Here is a 20,704-nt window from a genome sequence, read left to right as displayed (position 1 = left end):
GCTGCAAGACTCTCTCTCTCGGAGGGCTATTTCAAAATGACATGGGCAAAATAAAACAACCCTCGATTTTCATAAATTTCTGAAACGCTGTCACATGGACATATACTATTTCATAGGAATCATGTCTTGAATCATTTCTTTTGGATGTAAAACTATGATTTTTAAGTCCTAAAGTTTTGGTACATTGTGGGTTTTTTATTTTTAAAGACTTTTAAAAGCATAGATGTACATCACAATCAGATGATCCAATATTTTTTTCTACTAAAAAGTGCATTTAGGTCATAGTTGTGGGCTTTGATAAACAAGAAAAACTAAAAAAGTTGTGAAAAATTATGATTTCTAGCAAATAGGTTTTGTAATTTGGAACTTTATACGATATCAAATGACATAAGTATTTTTTTAAGAATATGTCAAGCCACGTGTGCGTACAAACTAATTAGGTTTATAAAGGTTGCATGTTATACTGAATTGATTTTTAATTTGATAAATCGATGTCGAACAACTATGGGCTCAATGCCAAATATTTATTTTAATATAAAAAATTAGTTAGAAACTATAATAATTGAATGTATTGCCTTACCACATTTGGTTCATTGGTTACTTTACAATACTTCTGATTGGGTATTGCACTTGTTAATTTTTGCTTACGATATTGACCTCATATTTGGTAGAGGATTTAATGAAATCTTGCAGTTCAAAACCCTTGATTAAGGGTAGAGGACAATCTCATTATTTTATATTTGTTAGGAAACAAAAAATTCATCAACTCAATAGAAAGAGTCAGGTTGAAGAGAGATCAACTACAAGGGAATCAAATGGAGATATAAGACAAACAAAGATAGAAGCTATGATAAGTCACAATTGCCCCCATCTAAATCTTGGCATAAAAAGGATGTTGAGAGTTGCATTCATTTCTAAGAAAGCAATTTTTTTAAAAAAAATGATTGTATGACAAAAATGACATGTTTTTCAAAATGTGTGCGATATTCGAATTCATAATTTTCAGCTTTAAAGAGACCTTTTTACCTTTCTTATAAACTTTTTTTTTGTTATACCTGAACTTTCTCCCAAATATCTAAATATGTGAATTTTCTCTTCAATTTTTCTCTCACACGTTTGTAAATGTCCTCTTGCTTGTACCTCTTAAGCAACTTTATTAGAAAGAGGCTTGCACATATTAGAGACATACTCAATCATGAGTGGCTAAGTCTTCAAAATATGTGTATTTTTTTTAACTAAACACTTCCACATTTGTGAATATCCTCACACATTTGCGAACATCTTCCTTCCTGTGGCTCTTATATGCATTTTTTAGTAAAAAGAGTTGGCACATTTTATGGAGCTTTGAAACTCCCAGGACACGTCAGGCAAAGGGCCTCCTGCCTAATATTTGCAAAAGTACCGTTAAAGGTCAAAAAAAAAAGTGACGCTTAAAAAATGACGCTAAAAACCCTTTGCCTTTTAACACGTGCAAGCTCACTGACATCTTGTCAGGCCACTCAGTCGTCGTTGCTAGGTGTGGAAGATTCTTGTATCACTTGCGAGTTCACTCGACAGAACTCTTACACAAATTAGTCTCATCAAGTGAGTGATAGCCTTTTTTACTTTTTATATATAATGATATTATAGATTTTAATTCAGAGCATTGCAAAAAGAGAAGAGTATTCTTATATATACATACATATTTTCTCTTAGCATTATTAAATGGTTATATCCTTTCACTTTGTAACCATTGTTTTCTTGTCCTTTCTCCTCAACCAGTAAAGAAGTGGGAATGCATTTAATTTCATTTATTGTTGTGTAAACTGCAACCACTGAGTGTATTTGTATCGTCTTGTGTCATTATTATTGACTGCTTCTATTTTCTGTTTATGAAACATTCAAGAAAAAATAATTTATTTTATTTTTATAATTACAACTCATAACTTAGTAACCTTTCATGAAACTATCATTTTATCTACATATTTTCAGTGGCATCTGTGGTCTTTCAAAATGATTGTGAGAATATTTTTCAAGTAACAACTCCTTTCCATCTCAAAGTGATTCATACACTACTTGATGCAGGAGAGAAGCAGTGTGCAGTTCGGGCGAAGAGATCTATTTGGATATAGTTCTAGTTTAGGGTTTTTATTTAAATTTGGATCTTTCAATGTAATGAACCATCTGGTATCCGAAATAGGCTTAGGGTTTCTTTTCTTTTCATATAAATACTCATTATAGGGGGTTTTCAGTTGAGCGGTTGAATTATTGATATTTTTCTTGAATTTATGCATTAAATTTTCTTTATTTTCATTGCTTATGCCAGTAGCATAATTTGTGTAGTAGTTGATAGCTGTAGTTTTTTCTGCATCCTCAAGATCAGGTGCATGGGGGAGTGCACATGCATTGGTTCTCTCCATAGTAAGCAAAATAAGGGGGCTCTTTTCTATGACATTTATTTAAAAGTCAATTTATCTGTTTTAGCATTTATGTGAAGAATGACCACCCTCTGTTTTATTGTAGTTTTCAAAGTTAATAAGGATTTTCTTACTTTCATATAATCGTGCATTTTAAGCTTGAAGAGGCTAAACAATAACATGGTCATATGTAGTCATAATTATTTTCATTATTTAGCAAATATGATGGAAATACATGCAAATTCTAGCCTTTTTCTTTGTATATTTTTCACAAAGTATAGTGGCATTTTTTTAGAATGAAGAAAAAACATGAAATTTATGCCAATTTAAAGTTTCTTTTGTTATCTTTCTGTCTTTAAATTTTTCTTGGGACTTTTTTGTTCTTAGATTTTTTTTTCATTTTTATATCCCATAAGAATTTTCCTTGCAAATAAGTTGCTAATGGACCTCTCTTTCTTTTTCAAGGTGACCACATGGAAGTTTGTGTCACTAAATTACTTCATTTATAACTTGGTGTAGTCTAAAATGACATTTATTTGTAGACTTTTTCTTGTATAGGGTAGAGTTTTCATGATTAATGAAGCACACAACGAGCTGTTATGACCAAGATATGAATGATTTTGCTCAATTTCATTGTTGACTTCTATAATTTTTATCTTATACTCTGAGAATCATTGCCATATACTTTTCTGACATCACATAATAGCTTCTTATCCAAGTATAATACAATATGTTCCAAGAATCACTTCAAGATTCTTCTACACAATTTTCTTCTTGTTATAGTTTTTATGTAACCAATGATTTTTTACAAGAGAACAAAGCATAAGTTCAATTCATAGGATTAGATAAGTTCAGTCACTCCCTTTTGAATTCATTAAAATACTTTTTCTTATTTTTATTAGTCAATGAATGAATGCAAATATTTTCTATCAATTGAATTTATTAGTTCTCGAGATTCCTTTTGGTGTTTGATGCGGATATCTTGTGTCAATTTAAGTTGGAGATGGTTCTATACTTAAAGTTGCTCACTATATCTAAGAGGACAAATAAAAATTAATTTTCAGATCTGGTGGTTCAACAACTCTTTCTTTGATGAATTCCTCTTCTATGCATATTATTAGAATGTGATATTACAAAATGCATAATGACTGCACTGCTGCACCTATGTGCCTATTGTTGTGATGCATGTGCATGATTAAGGAGCTGATATAGGTATGGAATGGTTGGCTTATTCAACTTGTTTGTTAGCTAAATGGATCGAATATTGCCTGATTTGGAATCCAACTAAGATTATTATTTCTAATTAGTTAGAATGAGTCTAATCCAAATCTAACCAGTTCCAGTTTTTGTTTCCCAAATTATCCAATCACCCATCTTAGCCATTGGATATAGTCGAATGATTAAAAGCAAACATAATGACAAAAGACATTGTTAAACCAGTCCAAATTCAAAGTGGATTAGCTTGACCAAAGACAAGGTCAAACCAATCCACAACAAAGAGATAATGCAGCTCCTTGTAGATCATCATACTGGTAATCAAATAATAAAATTATACTTGTTTTTGACTTTTAAGGAAAAAAATAGTCAAAACTTTTGACTGAATTGATTTTAAAAAATTATACTTATTGTTTGGGAGCTAAAACAATTTCCTTGAAATGCTAAAACCACATGAAAAACAAAAACAAAAAATCTCAAACTCCTTGTTTTATTGGCAACTTCAAAACCATGTTTGGCCATACATAGAAACCATCTTTCTGTCTCAATGCAAGGCTCCCAAATAGAGCTTTCGGCTCTGTATGGGAGCCTTGCACTGGAATAAAAATATCATTTTTTGTGTTACCAATGGGGCTCCGCTTGTTTGGTAGGAGCTGTTAGTGCAGGTGACCATGTGTTGGGACGTTGCAAGTTCAAAACCCAATGGTATGTTGTGTAACCGGTGGGGATCTGACTAACTCTAGCTTGCCTTAAAAAAAAAAAAAAAAAATATATATATATATATATATATATATATATATATATATATATATATATATATATATATATATATATATATATATATAGTTTTGTCAAAATGTGGTCTTTAAGATATAGTTGCTAAAAACATCCTCATGTAAATGGTGTTGAAGTGTGGTGTTAGTGCTGCCAACTCCATCACACATTGGTAAAACAATATTTTGGCTACACTCAAAAACTGTGTTTTCATACCAATGCAAGGCTCCCAAACATAGCCTGTGTTAATATTTGTAACCATCTCACAACTACTCGATGAATCACGGATAGATCAAGTCAAGATACAATGATGACAAACCAAAAGAGGTCTCTTAGAAGCCATTCATCCATGGTGATGAACGGCACCCAACCAAGATCCTTAGATGGGCCTCAGAGCCGTTGGATCATTACCCAACCAGCATGCTTATAAGGCTCCAGCATCCAGACATGGTGGTTGGTGGCATCCAATACCGGGGTGTCAACAGTTTGGGTTTGCCCGGACCCAACCCGTACCAAACCCTATAGGGTTCGGGTATGGTGATAAATAAGAAAACTCGAATAAGATCCAGGTCCGGTTTAGACTTGAAAGTCCGATTAATACATGGATCCGGGTATAGCTTGTAAAATTTTATACCAGACTCGGGCCCGACCTGAGTTCTGATCAAGACCGGCAATTTTTTAATATAAAAATAATAAAAAATATTATTTTACAGAGTATTTCACGGGCCTGGTTCATGTAGTTCTTATCAGGTCTGGGTATGGTTTTTTTATAATGGATCTGATTAAACTCGAGTTTGAACCGATACCATACCTGAAATTTGAGGACAAATCTGATTCTACTTGGGTCCGAATCAAACCCGACCCGTTGACACCCTTACCGTCAAGGGTAATCCTGACCTGACCCGCACTCTTAGTTGTGGCTCCAAACCCAACTACTGAACGTTTTGGTTTGGGTGGAAGATAAGGATTCCAAAAGGTACATCATCTCCAAATTTACAGGTGAGAGTGTGAGCATGAGGATGGCCCTTCAACTACTAAAAACGCCACCTTCACCCAAGGCCCTCTTGGTTTCCACTTCAACGTCACCACCTGCCTCTGCCCAATTTCTGCGGCACATCCATTCCCCACCATCTTGTATTTCTGTGTCCAAAACCACCTTCCCCCTGTGCTCCAGAATCCTCACAAGCACAGCTCCCTATCCTTTTTCTATCGACAAAACAAGAGGAGGAGCAACGATGGCGTCGCCTGGTTCGGTTAACAAGACGGAGGAAGAATGGAGGGCCATTCTTTCTCCTGAGCAATTCAGGATACTGAGGCAGAAGGGGACAGAGTAAGTTTGAGAAAAATGGGAAATCAATAGTGTTTATTGTTCACCTTGTTTTCATGTGTTGGCTGTGGGGAATTGGGTTTTGTTTGTCGTCCATATTTTTTGCATATTTGTGTTGATAAGTGTTTGCCTAATTTTTGGTGGGGTTGTTTGTTCTTTTCATTTGGGTCATTTTGTGGCTGTCCTTGTGATGGATGCTTTGGTTATGTGTTGAATTATGATTGCTTGGTTCTTTGTTTCTCCTTCCATCATCATGTTATGTGTTGTTTGGCTAAGTTAAGGATACCCATGTAATGATGCGTGCCTCCTTTCTATTGGGGTTTTCCTGTTTATTTTGGTCAGTTTGTGTCTATCCATGTGATGAACATTTGGCTTTTGTAGTGAATTATGATTTCTTGGCTCTTTGTTCTCCTTTCCATGGTCTTTTTTCTTTTGAAAGGATATGATATTATAAGTAAAAGCTAATACAAATACAGATACGAATACACAGCAAATGATGAGGTATCACTTGCTGTTGAATAGGAGCAGGGAAGCCGAAAAACAGTAAATAGATACAGAAACAGAAGAATCCGAGAGAAAAAGTCAGCCAGACATTTTGAATTCAGTCTGTCCCCAAACCACAGCTGACCGAGCACTGTCCAACTGAAGCAGCGCCAAACGATAGCAGCTCCATCTAAACGCCGATGAACACAATCTATCATCTCCCACTGCAACTGTGGATCCAGAATTTGCAGAAAAAAACAGCTTCAAACAGTCTAGAAACAGAAACACCTTTCAAAAAGGAAAGAATAGATGCAGCTGACACTCCAGCTATGATGACAATCTGTAGTCGGAATCTCAGTTCCTGCAGAAGAAACCATGGCCCTCTGGAAGGTGAAATATGCTGTTCCACTTCCTCGGGAAGCAGCTGCAGACTGTGATCAGTAGTCGGTAGAGGATGAGATTAATGCAACACCTACAGCGAACAGGGAGTGGAGCACGCCATAGTGAAGGATCAGCACTGAATCCGGAGCTCATTCGCAGCATCGCCCCAGCTCCACTATTCACATCGGCACATACCCGTACCCGCTTGGATGCACAACACACACACTCCTGCCGGCACATACACACACACACACACACCACACCCCGCACAAACACACACCCACACTGACGCGAAAGAACACACACACACACACCCTAACAGCATCAGAAATGAGCAGAAATGTGCAATCTGTTACTCGAACCATCAGTTAGGGAAGACAGCCCTGCGTTCCCCAACCCAGTCCGTGGAGAGGCCCGGCCACTTAAGACGAATCCGTGATCCAGTTTCCCATCTCATGGTCATCATTATTTTGGATAAATAAAAGCACCCATATAATGTGTTTCATGGATATTCATCTCCTTGCAGGTGTGCAATCATGTTCATTTGCTTATTTATAATGGCATTAGTTAACTTTCAGTGACCATTTATGCTCTCTCTCTCTCCAAATTCTGGACAGTAAGAATAAAGTCAAACAGAAGTCTCAAGGGATAAATGACTTTCCTAGACATGGGCCAAAAGTTCCACCAACCGAAGAAAAGGAGATGAATTACTTCTGGTTGCATGAGTTGATAGCTTTTCTATGAAAACTGCATGTTCATTAGTCATTGCTCTATAGTGTTATGGCAATTCTACTTAAATTATGGCGTTGTACATGTATCTGCTGCTGGAACCATCATGCATATTCTGCTCTGAGCAGTCTGCCAGGTGGAGATAATTTTTGGTTGGTTTTGTTTGGAGATCAGTTCCAGGTGAAGCTAGCTGGCTAAACATTAGTTTATAGTGATTCAGTGGCATATTTACCGGCTGATTGGGGGGATAAAACGAAAAGCACTAGACTGACCTAAACATGGTTGTCTGAATCTTGTTTCTCTTCTCATCATAATGGATTGCAGTTCGGGTAAACTAGAATGCCTTTTCTTGAACAGATGATTGATAATCAATAGTGCATTCGACAAGCACTAGGGTTCTCTTACCATGTTTCTTTCGTGTCATGTTCTTTATTGGTACATGCTTCCTTCCTTCAGTGTCTATGTGGGTGAAATATGTGCATGTTTTTGCCTTTTTGAGGTTGTCCTTTATCTGTGATTAGATTTTTGGCCTATTTCAGTAGCAAAATGATCCGACCATTGATTAAACCAATTTTAAGAAATGATAATTTGGAACTTGCTGGAGCCTTTAGTCAAGTCACCATTTTGTTTGATCTTTTTTGAGTTTATTCGTAACAGTTATCTGCATTTATCACCATCCATGCCACAGGGTTCCTGCTGGTTAATGCTCTTCAAACACTTATTAGAAACCATAGTCACCAATATTGCTGATATTTTGAAAATATTGTGATATTAGCAAATTTTTTAATAGATGATAAAAATATTAAAGTTTTGTGATATTCTCAAATTATTGGGGATACCGTAAACATCATGTTGTTTAAATAATTCTTAATTTTATATAGTTTAAGTGCATAATTTTTCTGATCGTTTCTTTTATACTTTAAAAGCTTTTCTAACTGTTTCTTTATATTTTCATAAGAAAAATACTGCTAAAGCCTATTGTTTCTTATATTTTTCTTTACATATTTTAGTTTTTTTAAAACCTCTGAGATTTTCTCATGGAAACCCACATTTTGGAAATTTTCTCAAGAAATGGAGAAATTGCCTAGAACAATACTGGTGACTAAAATTGGAACTAGGACTGTCAACTTAATTGTGCCAAGTCTAATTGCTCAACTCAAAGTTGAGTTTTCTCTTTTTCTCACATCATTTGAAACTTCATTCATGGTTACCATGTATTGATTGGGTGGAACCCCACTAGGACAAGTTTGATGCTTGTCTTCTTATTACCACTTGTTGCCATACATTAGTTAGAAACGTGTTGCTGAACTCATGGTTGTCTTTTACATTTAAAGTATCTTGGTGAAACCAATTCCTTTGACAATTATTTCCTGTTAGGGTGAAGCAACAATATGTATTTTCTCCAGTAAATTTTATCTGTTTCATTATGTAATACAGGTGTATATCATGACATTTTCTTTTCTCAACCAACGTACAGTTTGGCACTTCAGCTCTTTTCATTACTTTTAAAAAATAAAAAGAATTTTATGACTCCATAATCAGAAGAAAGAGCTACCTGTATGGGTGCCTGATGAAGGTGACAATGTGCAGGTATCCTGGCACCGGGGAATACAACAAGTTCTTTGAAGATGGAATATACAGCTGTTCAGGTTGTGGGACTCCACTTTATAAATCAACTACTAAATTCAATTCTGGCTGCGGGTGGCCTGCATTTTATGAGGGACTGCCTGGAGCTATAAACTGCACCGTAAGTTCTCTTTTTCATCTTAGTGGTTCACCACCTGTTAATATCTCAGACTAGTTTTCTGGTTGAGTCAGTAATGGACTCAGACATCTCTGATATGTTCACTAGCGACAAGAGTCAACCTGTTTCTCTAAAGGGGTCGTGGATCTCTGTTGCTTATTTATGTTTGGTTGCATCTCATGTGATTTGGAATCAAATATGATTTGAAGTCATATGATTTCAAATCACATACTCCACCATGTGATTTGGAATCACATGAGATTCACTTTAAATGTATGTTTCTCATTTGCATGAGATTCCAATGTTAGAAAATTGTGTGAGCCTACATATGCTGAATCACACATTGTAAGGTTGTCTTAGGTTTGAGCCCGGTTCAAGTGATCCAATCAGGATGGACCCTGCAGTATCTCATATGGTATAGTACACTGTGTGGAGAGACCTGCTCTATCTATAACTCTGTAATGGGTTGAGTTGGAGATAGACTCCTAAATACATTAGGTTATTGTCTCCAAACCTTATATATAGGCTCTCTCTCTTCGGATTTCTCATAAGTTAGAAAGAGATTCAGTGCCTCTCATTAGGTTTAGAGAAAGAAAAAGAGTCAAATATACAGGTTCTGAAAAATCATACCCATCAACGATCAACCAGAGTGTTATGGATTCAGGTATCGCTTCCGCTTTTAGTTTTATTTTGTTTTTTATTTCAATGGTTTAGCGAAAACATGTATTCGATCCTGCTTTAGTTTTCAATGGATTTACAATCCAACAATTGGTATCAAAGTACATGTTCTTGTTGAATCGTTTAAAGATTCATATATATTTTATTTTTTCTCGACAATGATCCATTATGATTGCGGATCGTCACTAGGCGATATGGGGTTCAGTCTCCATTAACATTGTCGAGCTAAAAAATCCATAATGCTTTTCGTAAAGTTGCTATTCGGACGGTCGCACCGTCCCTTCTTGATCTTTCGATCGTCGTCAGGTGGAGCGGGGGAGGCTTGCCCCTATTCGGACCACCAGACTGGCGATCATCCGATTTGATCATCGGACACTGTCTGGCCTATGGCACAGGCACCGTCAGGTGCTTGCATAATTTTTTTTCGGCCTTCTATCAAAACATTGGCGGAGGAGGGTCGTTGGGCTCATTCTTACTTGTCTGTTGATCGGACGAAAGGGTTGTTTGGCCCTTCCCCAACTTTTTGTTTGTCGAACCTTTGAAGAGGGCTATTGATCATTCGGTTCACCGAACGGTCGATACACCCTCTCATCAGGGCATCAGGGGAGGGCATCGCCCGGTTATCTCACCAGACGAGCACTTGCCTTCTCATCCCGTCAGACGGCTGCGGCAGGCAACCATTTTGTCCTGGCATTGATGGGTCCGACAGGCGGTTGAGGCCATGATCGGCCATATGGGTCGTGCCGAATCGTGATCCGCCTCACGACGATGGCGCCTTGTTCTATCGTCAGGACTAGTTGGGCAGAACAGGGTTGTCGACGTTCTGATCTCCGACGTTGGTCGGAGAGGGCCACAGTAAACCAATTGGAAACCGATGGTGGTTTGGGTATGTGGCTTGGCCTTGACACCGTCGGTGACCATTCAGGGCCAGCCGTAACCGGGGACGGTGTGAGGGGCATCTGGCTTGCCTTAGTCGTCGTTGTCGGGTGTCGCAAGACCGACGACAATCGATTTTTTTTTTCGGTTTAACCTTTGTCTGTCAAGGCCGATTTGGCTAGTGACCCGAAACGGTCTGCTTCAGCCACTGTCATCCACCACTGTCAACAAGTCGGGCCAGGAGAAACAACTTTAGGTTGATTTGGCGCATGCTGGCCAACAAGTGGGGCAGACCGATTCTGTATTCAATCAATTCTGTCGATCGAACCAGTTCAATTTTTTCAACAGGGTGGTTCATTCTTTTGCAGACCGGGTTGGACTCTTGCATAAGGTTGATTTGGCAACCTGTCGATGTGCTCAACTGGGACAAGCTGGTTTGGTTATTTGGTAGTCTGAATATGAAGCACGAGATCGGTTCAGTTTAATGTATTATGGGCGTTGGCTACACTAGCAACCCAAACCGGTTCGGTGCTGGATTAGGGACTGAACCAGGTCAAGATGCACCATTATGAGGGTCGGGTCTGGTTGGACTCGACCCGACGGTGCAAGCTTGTACCCAGGTTTGGCCGGACCCGTGTGCATGCGTTATAAATTTTTTTTAAGGATTGTAAGGCTATTTAAGAGCATACTATGGGTCACTTGACATGCCTATTTTCAGTTACCCTACAACCCATACTTGTTATGATTGTGCTTGATTATATTCATATGCATGAGTAGACATATCTGAACGTTGGCATTGTTTCTGATTCTGGGTCCAATGTTTTAAATTAAATTGATTGAATCAATATGTTGCCAAAGTAACCTCTGTTGTGTAGATTAGTTCATTTTAAAATATTGTGATATTTATATGTTTGCGGTTCATGCGAATAGTGATCGACTCAAAGGAAGATTACTATTTGGCCGAACCCAAATGTATACTTTTGATAATAAATATGGGACAATCATACAAATTTTCATGTGAATAACGAGTCAGTCTAAAGAAAGACTCGTTGTTTGACTGGACTGATTGTCCATGTTTTGATTATTATATTGAGAGTACTACTTACAAGTTGATACTTCTGTCCAAAGACTAAGTGTCGATGTTGTGTTGGGTATCTTGTAACGGGCTTCACTAATGTTTAAATATATATTTTATGTTGTTGCATGTGAATATGAATGTTAATCGTGAGTTTGTTTGTTCTTTATTCAGTTAATACCTATGCTTCTATGATATCTACAAACATCAATTTCATTCCTGTTTTGAGCAATTCTAATTTCAAAAACTGGAAAGAAAATGTTATGATTGTGCTTGGTTGTATGGATTTGGATCTTGCACTACGAGAAGATCAACCACTTGCTCTTACGGATAAGAATTCTTCTAAGGATAAAAAGAACTCTGAGCGGTGGGATCGATTTAATCACATGAGTCTCATGATCATGAAACGTGCAATTCCAGAATCTTTTAGGGGCACCATGTCCGAAGAGGCCAATGCCAAATGTTTCCTTTAAGAAATTGAAAAACATTTTGCGAAAAAACGAAAAGGCTGAGACAAATACTCTTCTTTTGAGTCTTGTCTTAATGAGGTATAAGGGCAAAGGAAACATTCGGGAGTACATCATGAAGATGTCTCATCTTGCTTCAAAACTCAAGGCACTAAGGTTAGAGTTATCTGAGGACTTACTCATGCACTTGGTTTTGATATCCCTTCCTGCACAATATAGCCAGTTTAAGGTCAGTTATAACTGCCAGAAGGAAAAATAAACTATTAATGAGCTCATTTCTTACTGTGTACAAGAAGAGAATATAATAAAGTAAGAAAAGATTGAGAATGCTCATCGGGCAGTAACCTCTAAGGACATATTTAAGAAAAAGAAAATGACTATGGAAGTTGCAGTTGACCCTCAATCGCAGAAGAAACAAAAAAAATATTAAGACTCAAAGTTTAGTTGTTTCTTTTGTAAAGGAGAGAGTCATATAAAGAAAGGCTGTATCAAGTATCATGCTTGGCGTGAGAAGAAAGATATACTCCTTACTTTGGTTTGTTCTGAAGTTAATTTGACTTATGTGCCCAAACACACTTGTTTGATGGATTTTGGTGCTATCACTCACATAAGTGTATCTATGTAAGGTTGCCTAAGTTGCTGACCGTCAATTGATATTGAAAGATTTATCTATGTGGGCGATGATAAAATAGCTGAAGTCAAGGCAATATGGACATTTAGGTTGTTATTAAAGACTAAAAATTATTTAGATTTAAAATAAACATTTATTGTGTCGTCTTTTAGGCAAAATTTGCTTTATATTTCTATTTTGGATAAATACGGTTATTCTTGTTTATTTGAAAATATTGAATTTAAATTATTTCTTGATTCAAATCTTATTAGGACCGGTTCTTTATCTACAGTTGATAATCTTTATTTGCTTGATACTATTGCTTTATTTAATGAAACCTTGCAAATAAGTTCTTGTGGTACAAAATAAAAATTAACAAATGAGAATTCTGCTTTGTTATGGCATAAGTGTTTAGGTCATATTTCTAAACAAAGAATTGAAAGGCTTGTGTCAAATGAGATTCTTGGTTCCCTTAATTTCACTCACTTTCAAGTTTGTGTTGAGTGTATAAAAAGGAAATGAACAAACATAAGGAAATTAGGTGGCGAAAGGATAACAAATGTCTTAGAACTATATCATACAGATATTTGTAGACTCTTCCCTACGACTTTTTGAAATGATCAACAATATTTTATGACGTTTATAGACGACTATTCTCGTTATGGGTACCTATATTTGATTCATGAAAAATCTCAGTCCCTGAATGTGTTCTAATCGTATAAAGTCGAAGTTGAAAACCAACTTGGCAAAAGAATTAAGGTCGTCAAATCTGATCGTGGTGGTAAGTACTATGACAGATATGATGGATCAGGTGAACAACGTATATGGCCTTTTGCTAAATTCCTAGAGGAATGTGAGATTGTCCCTCAGTATACCATGTTAGGCACTCCTAGCATGAATGATGTTGCTGAAAGACGAAACATGACTCTTAAAGATATGGTAAGGAGTATGATTTCTCATTCTACCTTACCAGAGTCCTTCTGGGAGAAACATTAAAGACTGTAGCCTATGTTTTGAATAAGATACCCTCTAAAGTAGTAACCAAGATCCCATATGAATTATGAAAAGATCGAAAGCGTAGTTTGAAACATTTTCATATTTGGAGATGTCCAGTTGAGGCTAGGCCATACAAGCAATATAAAAAGAAACTGGATTTAATAACAATTAGCTACTATTTTGTTGGGTATTCTGAAAGGTCCAAGGGTTATAAGTTTTATGACCCTGCGAATAGGTCCTTTTTCGAAATAGGAAACACTTGTTTCTTTGAGGGTGCTAAGTTTTGGAGGAGTGATAAAGTAAAAGACATTGTTTTTGAAAAAGAGTCTCTTTCTCTTCCTATAGTTTTGGATGACAATGATCAAATTTTCATTCCTGACATTGTTCTCACAAATTCGGATCAAGGTAATGCTTTAGATCTTTCTATCCAAAATCAAACTTTTACTCTTGGAGTTCAAACTCAACAACATCAAGAAACACCTCTAGAAACAATGTCATTAAGGAAATCCACTAGAGAAAGAAGGACAATTTCAGATGATTTTATTGTCTTTCTACAAGAACATGAGGGTGGTACTGGCCTAATGGAAGATGATTCAATCAACTTCCATCAAGCCACACATAGTTCTAACTCTAAAACGTGGATTGAAGCAATGCATGAGGAGATTAAATTCATGAGTGACAATGATGTATGAGATCTTGTCCATTACCTGAAGGTGTGAAACTCATTGGTTGCAAATAGATATTTAAAACCAAAAGAGATTCAAAAGGCAATGTGGAAAGATATAAGGCCCGTCTTGTTGCAAAAGGGTTTACTCAAAGGGAAAACATTGACTATACAGAGACTTTCTCTCCAGCCTCTACGAAAGACTCTTTTAGGATTATGATGGCACTTATGACTCATTATGACTTAGAGCTATACCATATGGATGTTAAAACCCTATTCCTTAATAGGGACAACGATAAGACAATATACATGATCTCAGGCGATGCCAAGAAGATGGTTTGCAAACTAAAAAAATCTATCTATGGACTTAAACAAGCTTTCCGTCAGTGGTATCATAAATTTTATCAAGTTGTCATCTCGTTTGGTTTTGAGATGAATGTGATTGATGAATGTATATACCATAAGTTCAGTTGGAGTAAATTTATTTATTTTTTTATTTTGTATGTGGATGACATATTGCTTGCCAGTAATGATATAGGCATACTGCACAAAACCAAAAGATTTTTGACAAAAAAATTTGAAATGAAAGATCTTGGGGATGCCTTTTTTGTATTAGGGATCCAAATACATCGAGACTGTTCTCAGGGTATTCTTGGATTATCACAAAAGTGCTATATTGAAATGATTCTAAAAAGGTATGGCTCGAAGGATTGCAAACCAGGGGTGACTCCCATTGCTAAATGAGACAAGTTTAGTTTCACTAAACACCAGTATGAAATTAAGGCTATGGAACATATTCCCTATGCATCCGTTGTAGGGAGTCTCATATATGCTCAGGTATGTACGTGTCCGGATTTAGCGTATATTGTTGGGATGTTAGGCATATATCTTAGTAACCCAGGTATGGATCATTGGAAAGTAGTCAAACAGGTTATGCGGTATTTACAAAGAACAAAAGGTTACATGCTCACATACATGAAGTCAGATCAATTGAAGATCATTGGGTATTCTGATTCTGACTTTGTGGGATGTCAAGACAGTCGTAGATCTACATCAAGCTATATTTTTCTGTTTGTTAGAGGAGCTATTTCCTGGAGGAGTTCCAAGCAGACACTCATTACTTCTTTCACCATGGCAGCAAAATTTGTGGCTTCTTATCAGACATCCAACCATGGGATATGACTATGAAATTTTGTCACAGGACTGTGGGTTTTGGATAATTTTGAAAGACTACTAAAGTTATTTTGTGATAATAATTCAGCAGTGCTATATTCTAATAACAACATGAGCTCGTCGAAGTTAAAGCATATTGATATTAAGTTTCTCGTTGTTAAAAAAAAAGTGCAGAATGGTCAAATATCGATAGAATATATTGGCACAAACTCCATGATTGCGGATCCACTTACTAAAGGTTTGTCACCCAAGGTGTTTCACGAGCATACTGCTCGCATGGGTGTTTTATCATAGAATATATTGGCACAAACTCCATGATTGCGGATCCACTTACTAAAGGTTTGCCACCCAAGGTCTTTCACGAGCATACTACTCGCATGGGTGTTTTATCATTTTATGATATGCTGGTTTAGTGGGAGTTTGTATTTGGATGTTCTATGATATAATAAAGTTAATTTTACTACTCTGGTATAAAGTTAAAGTTTCAATTTCATTCTGTACTCATTATATTGTGATCTCACTAAAGTTTTCAAGAATGATCAGTTGGAAATAGGCACGCTTGATCACATTGCATGTAATTTCCATGATTCACATCCATACTTGATCCATGTCATTTGGTTGTGTCAATATACATGATCATTGATGAGTCCAATTGCGTTATATGTAATGAAGACCCCTTTGGTTCTATGTTGACATAATCAATGGACTCGATTGGTAGAGATATCAATTGATAAGACAATATTTTTGAGCTCATAAGGTTACAATATGTGATTATAAGGTTATGTATGTGGTCCAAGTGGGAGATTGTTAGAAAATCATGTGGGCCTATATACGTTGAACCACACATTGTACGATTGTCTTAGGTTCGGGCTCAGTTCAAGTGATCCAATCAGGATGGGCCCTGTGGTATCTTATATGGTATGGTATACTATGTGAAGAGACCTGCTCTGTTTACAACTCTGTAATGGGTTGAATTGAAGATAAACTCCCAAATACATTAGGTTATAGTTCCTAAACCTTATATATAGGCCATTCTTATCCAGATTTTTCATAAGTTAGAAAGAGAAAAGAAAATGGCCAAATATCCAGATTCTGAAAGATCATACCCGTCAACGATCAATCGAAGCATTATAGATTCAGGTATCGCTTTCGCTTTCAGTTTTATTCTGTTTTTTATTTCAACGGTTTAGCGAGAACATGTATTCGATCCTCGATCCTGCTTTAGTTTTTTATGGATTTACAATCCAACATCCAAATCGCATTGTATCCGACCAAAGATACCCTCAACAGTGTTGATCTTTGTGTATTGACACCCAATATCTATTAGCTTTAGCGGGCTGATCAAGTAGGCTTTTTTCACAGCATTGACCAACTTGGCTTGAGCACCAATATCTGCATGTCTTTCACTTAGACTTGTTCAAGTTACCAAGTTGAAGTCAAGTTTTATGAAGATTAATTCAACTATTTTGACCCCATGGTTTGCAACATTTCAGCCTGATCCTGATGGAATGAGGACTGAGATCACCTGTGCAGCCTGCGGTGGGCACTTGGGCCATGTGTTCAAAGGCGAGCGTTTTCCCACCCCTACCGATGAGCGACACTGTGTGAATAGCATCTCTATCAAGTTCACCCCAGCATCCTGAACCATGTTTCTTTATTCCATGACTTGTGTATACAACGGCTAAATAATTTTCAGAGAAAGACAATTAGCTTGATACATATTCCATCACTCCTTGCAAGGTTGCATGTATTGCATGTGCATAAGTTTATTGTGACCCTGATTCATTACAGTATGCGTATGCACACATTGCTGAATGCCATAACATTCTTTCTGTTGCATCTCTTTGGATACCCTGTTTTGACAGCCTTCTTGTTAATGTGTCTATCCCAACATTCTTGTTCCTGTCAGTCATCTAGTCACGAGTTTCACAAAGATTGATTACAGGTTGCTGCTACGAGCAATCCGCGATCTTATCTCCGTTAATCAAACTCAGGCTATCTTGTTGGTCTTCTTCCAAGTTGTCTTCTTCATCAGAGTCTTTCAAGTGCCTAAAGAAGTTGTTAAGATGCCATAGACCATCATCATGCCAATCGCCTATCTTGGCTGTGGCGCGCCACTTCTGATCTGCTATCATCTCCTGAGACAATCCCCACTGTTGCATCTCCTCCTCAGTGTGGTGAAGTGCCAGACTGTACTCGCCACCCGTGCCCAGCTGCATGACCCGGATCTCGCAGTTGGTCAGATTGTTGAGGCGTTCGAACTGCTCAACAGTCCATTTGAACCACTTCGTGAGAAACACCCGGGAGGTGATCCCGTGGGAGACGATGACGAGGTTAAAATTGGATATCCCGTGTCGGTTGATCCGGTTCATATCCACGTCCCTCCATAATGACTCCAAGAAACCTGCAAAGTTTGCACCATAATCCTAAATTATAGACTGCCATTAAATTCTTTAATCACAGCCACATATTCGAGCAACATTAAGGCATGGTTGAGTCCATCTGATGACAAGGCTAAGTGCAAGGCAGAGGCCATCTTCTGTAGTCCAATCTGAGTCTTTGACTAATTAAGACCAGAAGTTGGCCATGGCTGGTTTGTTTCGTGTATTTTTCATGGGAAACTGCAATCCTTTTTTTTTTTCTTTCTCACCGTGAATGAAACAAATTTCCAATCATCATGGTGAGAAAGTGCCATACTGGCACAAGCGGACACCAGGTTTTCCTACTAGCTACCACTTTTCATACCTCTCCCCTTTGAAAAGTATTCTCATGGGAAGGTTGAGTTGGCAGGATTTTTTTTAGAAATCAATACCTCTTCCCATGAAAAGCCTTTCCCTTTCGTGGGAATGAAACAAACAGGTAGGGCCCATTTGTTTCGGGAAAGAGATGGGAACACGCTGAACTGGCAGGACTTGTAGGAACATGCTGAACTGGCGGGAAAGTCCAGTCCTACCTTTCCCACCAGACCGTGAAAATAAACAAACAGCAGTGGAAAGAAGAGGAAACATGCTGAGCTGGAGGTGTGGGTTCACCTTTTCCCACCTCGACCAAGGTCCCACCATAGATGTGAACTTTTGCCCTTTTCCTTAATACCAACCTTGAGAAAGAAACAAAAAGGGCCTTTATGGAAAAAGTAGGACCAGATCCAATTGTTTAGCTTATTGGATTTGGAAGGCCTTACGAGGCCCAACAATGGGATTATTGTCAGATTGGATTCCGATCGAAATAATTCACATCCTTAAAGCCTAGAACGCTCCAGATTCAAGCGGGGTGGGTCAGAACAAGATTTTCCAACCCGTTCCAGGCCCATGTATGTCTAGGGGTGTAACTGGGTTGGGTACACCCGACCCAACCTGATGTCCCGAACCGATTATACCCGACCCAAACTGATATTGGTTGACCTGTGGGTTTAATACCCGCAGTACAAATGGGTCGGGTCTTGGGTCTTGTAAATGAAGACCCGAACCTGAATGGACTCAACAGGTCGGTATACCTGAACCCAAATGGTTTTCCATGTTATAAAACCAAACTGACCCGAATATGTACCGGAACCTGCTTTGTACCGTAACCCATTATACACCCGGACCAACCCATACCCACTTGTTTTAATTGGTAAATACTATATATTCAACCAAACATTTAAAGATGTTGATAAACTGTTTTTTAATACGCATTGTATTTTGGTAATCAAAACCTTAATTCATTTTTGCATATGCTTCCTATTCACTTCTTTTTCAAGAAAATTGTGGGATTGAAGTGAATCCCATAATAAAACTCTAGAACTCATTGATACATTTTGAATATGATATATAATTGTTTTTTTTTTTCAACTTGAAATGTTTCTTTGGCATGAATTTATTATTTTTATATTTAGATTTTGACATTATTTAGAATAGTTAATAAGCTGTTAGCATATAATCTTCATAATAAATAGATGATTTCATTAATTTACAATTTTTTTTTTATTAATTGGTAATTAGGTCTAGAATACCAGTCATATCAAGACCCGAACTGAAACCCCAATCCAATAACCTATAAGGATCTACTTTTTTCAGTCATACCCCGACCCGAATAATATCTGAGTGGATTCAATAACATGATCACACCCGAACCGAATTCAACGCATAAAATCCTTAAAAAATCAGAGAGAGAAAGAGACGGATCACAGAGAGAGGTGTTTGCTTACTTGTGACTCGGTCGTAGACGTCGGCGGCCGACTCACCCTCCGGGAACCGGTAGAAGAACCGACCGAACCGCTCCCGCGTCTCCTTGATGACCCGCATCCTCTCCTCCACCTGGAAGTTGCCGAAGTCCTGCTCCCGGATCCGGCACTCCTCCCTCGCCCCGTCAATCTCTTCCCGTCGGAAAGTCAAGCCGATCTCCGACAGCGTCGACCGCGTCCGGACGTAGGGAGACACGTAGAAGTACACCTTCCAGTCTTTCTCCTCCTCATCCTCCGACCGCCCTCCGGAGACTATCCGGCGGATCTCCGCCCCGGCCACCTTCGCCTGGCTGATTCCGGCCGCCGTGAGCGGTATCCGGTAGTCGGGAGTGCTGGTGTAGGCGGCGGTGTCGAGGTTCCCCTGGCTCTCTCCGTGCCGCACCAGGATGATCCGTTTCGGAAGAATTCGATTCGCTCCCATCTCTCTCTCTCTCGAGCTTCTATTATTTGGGTTTCTTTCTCTTCGTCATTCCTTCTCTCCTTATTTATTCAAGAAGTTGAGTCTTTTGATTTATTGGTATTTCCAGTTTGAACATCGACCGACGGACTGCAGGCGGCGGTTTGGGGGAAAGGTATTTTGGGAAGAACACTCTGAGACTACGTACGCGTGGCTGCAGAGATGCCTCAAGGCTTATTCTTTAAGCTACTCATGCCTCTCTTTTGTCTTTTGACAGCTAAAAATAAAGCTTATACGCGTTCTGCGACTGACGTGCCTTGAACGTAAGCTTCCTGGTCCAATGAACTGCCTTTTAGTTGGACTTGGACCAATGGAAGTGGTCCAGGAATTGGATACTCCCACCACCCTTTGTATTTTTCCCTTTCCTTCAAACGGTGGGGTTTACTAATCGGGTGGAGGAGGTTGACCCTGCCAACTTCTTGGATAATTTTCAAACC

The 20,704-nt window shown here is 38.1% G+C and overlaps 2 protein-coding genes across 2 annotated transcripts; one reads left to right on the top strand and one right to left on the bottom strand.

Moving 5' to 3' along the window:
* Nucleotides 1-5,332: 5,332 nt before the first annotated feature.
* LOC149837105 (peptide methionine sulfoxide reductase B5-like) lies at nucleotides 5,333-17,307 on the top strand. Its single transcript, XM_090005822.1, has 3 exons — nucleotides 5,333-5,715; nucleotides 8,896-9,052; nucleotides 17,082-17,307. Exons 1-3 carry the CDS (start codon nucleotides 5,399-5,401, stop codon nucleotides 17,229-17,231), a joined length of 624 nt encoding a protein of 207 aa, XP_089861948.1. The 5' UTR covers nucleotides 5,333-5,398; the 3' UTR covers nucleotides 17,232-17,307.
* Nucleotides 17,226-20,288, bottom strand: LOC149837104 (phosphoglycerate mutase-like protein AT74). The gene is made up of 2 exons (XM_090005821.1): nucleotides 19,775-20,288; nucleotides 17,226-17,992 (listed from the first exon to the last, which is right to left on the bottom strand). The coding sequence occupies exons 1-2, from the start codon at nucleotides 20,229-20,231 to the stop codon at nucleotides 17,541-17,543; spliced, it is 909 nt and encodes a 302-aa protein (XP_089861947.1). The 5' UTR covers nucleotides 20,232-20,288; the 3' UTR covers nucleotides 17,226-17,540.
* Between the last annotated feature and the right edge of the window lie 416 nt (nucleotides 20,289-20,704).

This window comes from Nuphar pumila, chromosome 5 (genome assembly GCF_984573655.1).
Source record: "Nuphar pumila chromosome 5, dmNupPumi1.hap1.1, whole genome shotgun sequence".
Classification (NCBI taxonomy): Eukaryota; Viridiplantae; Streptophyta; class Magnoliopsida; order Nymphaeales; family Nymphaeaceae; genus Nuphar; species Nuphar pumila.
This window is presented reverse-complemented; position numbering and strand designations above follow the sequence as displayed.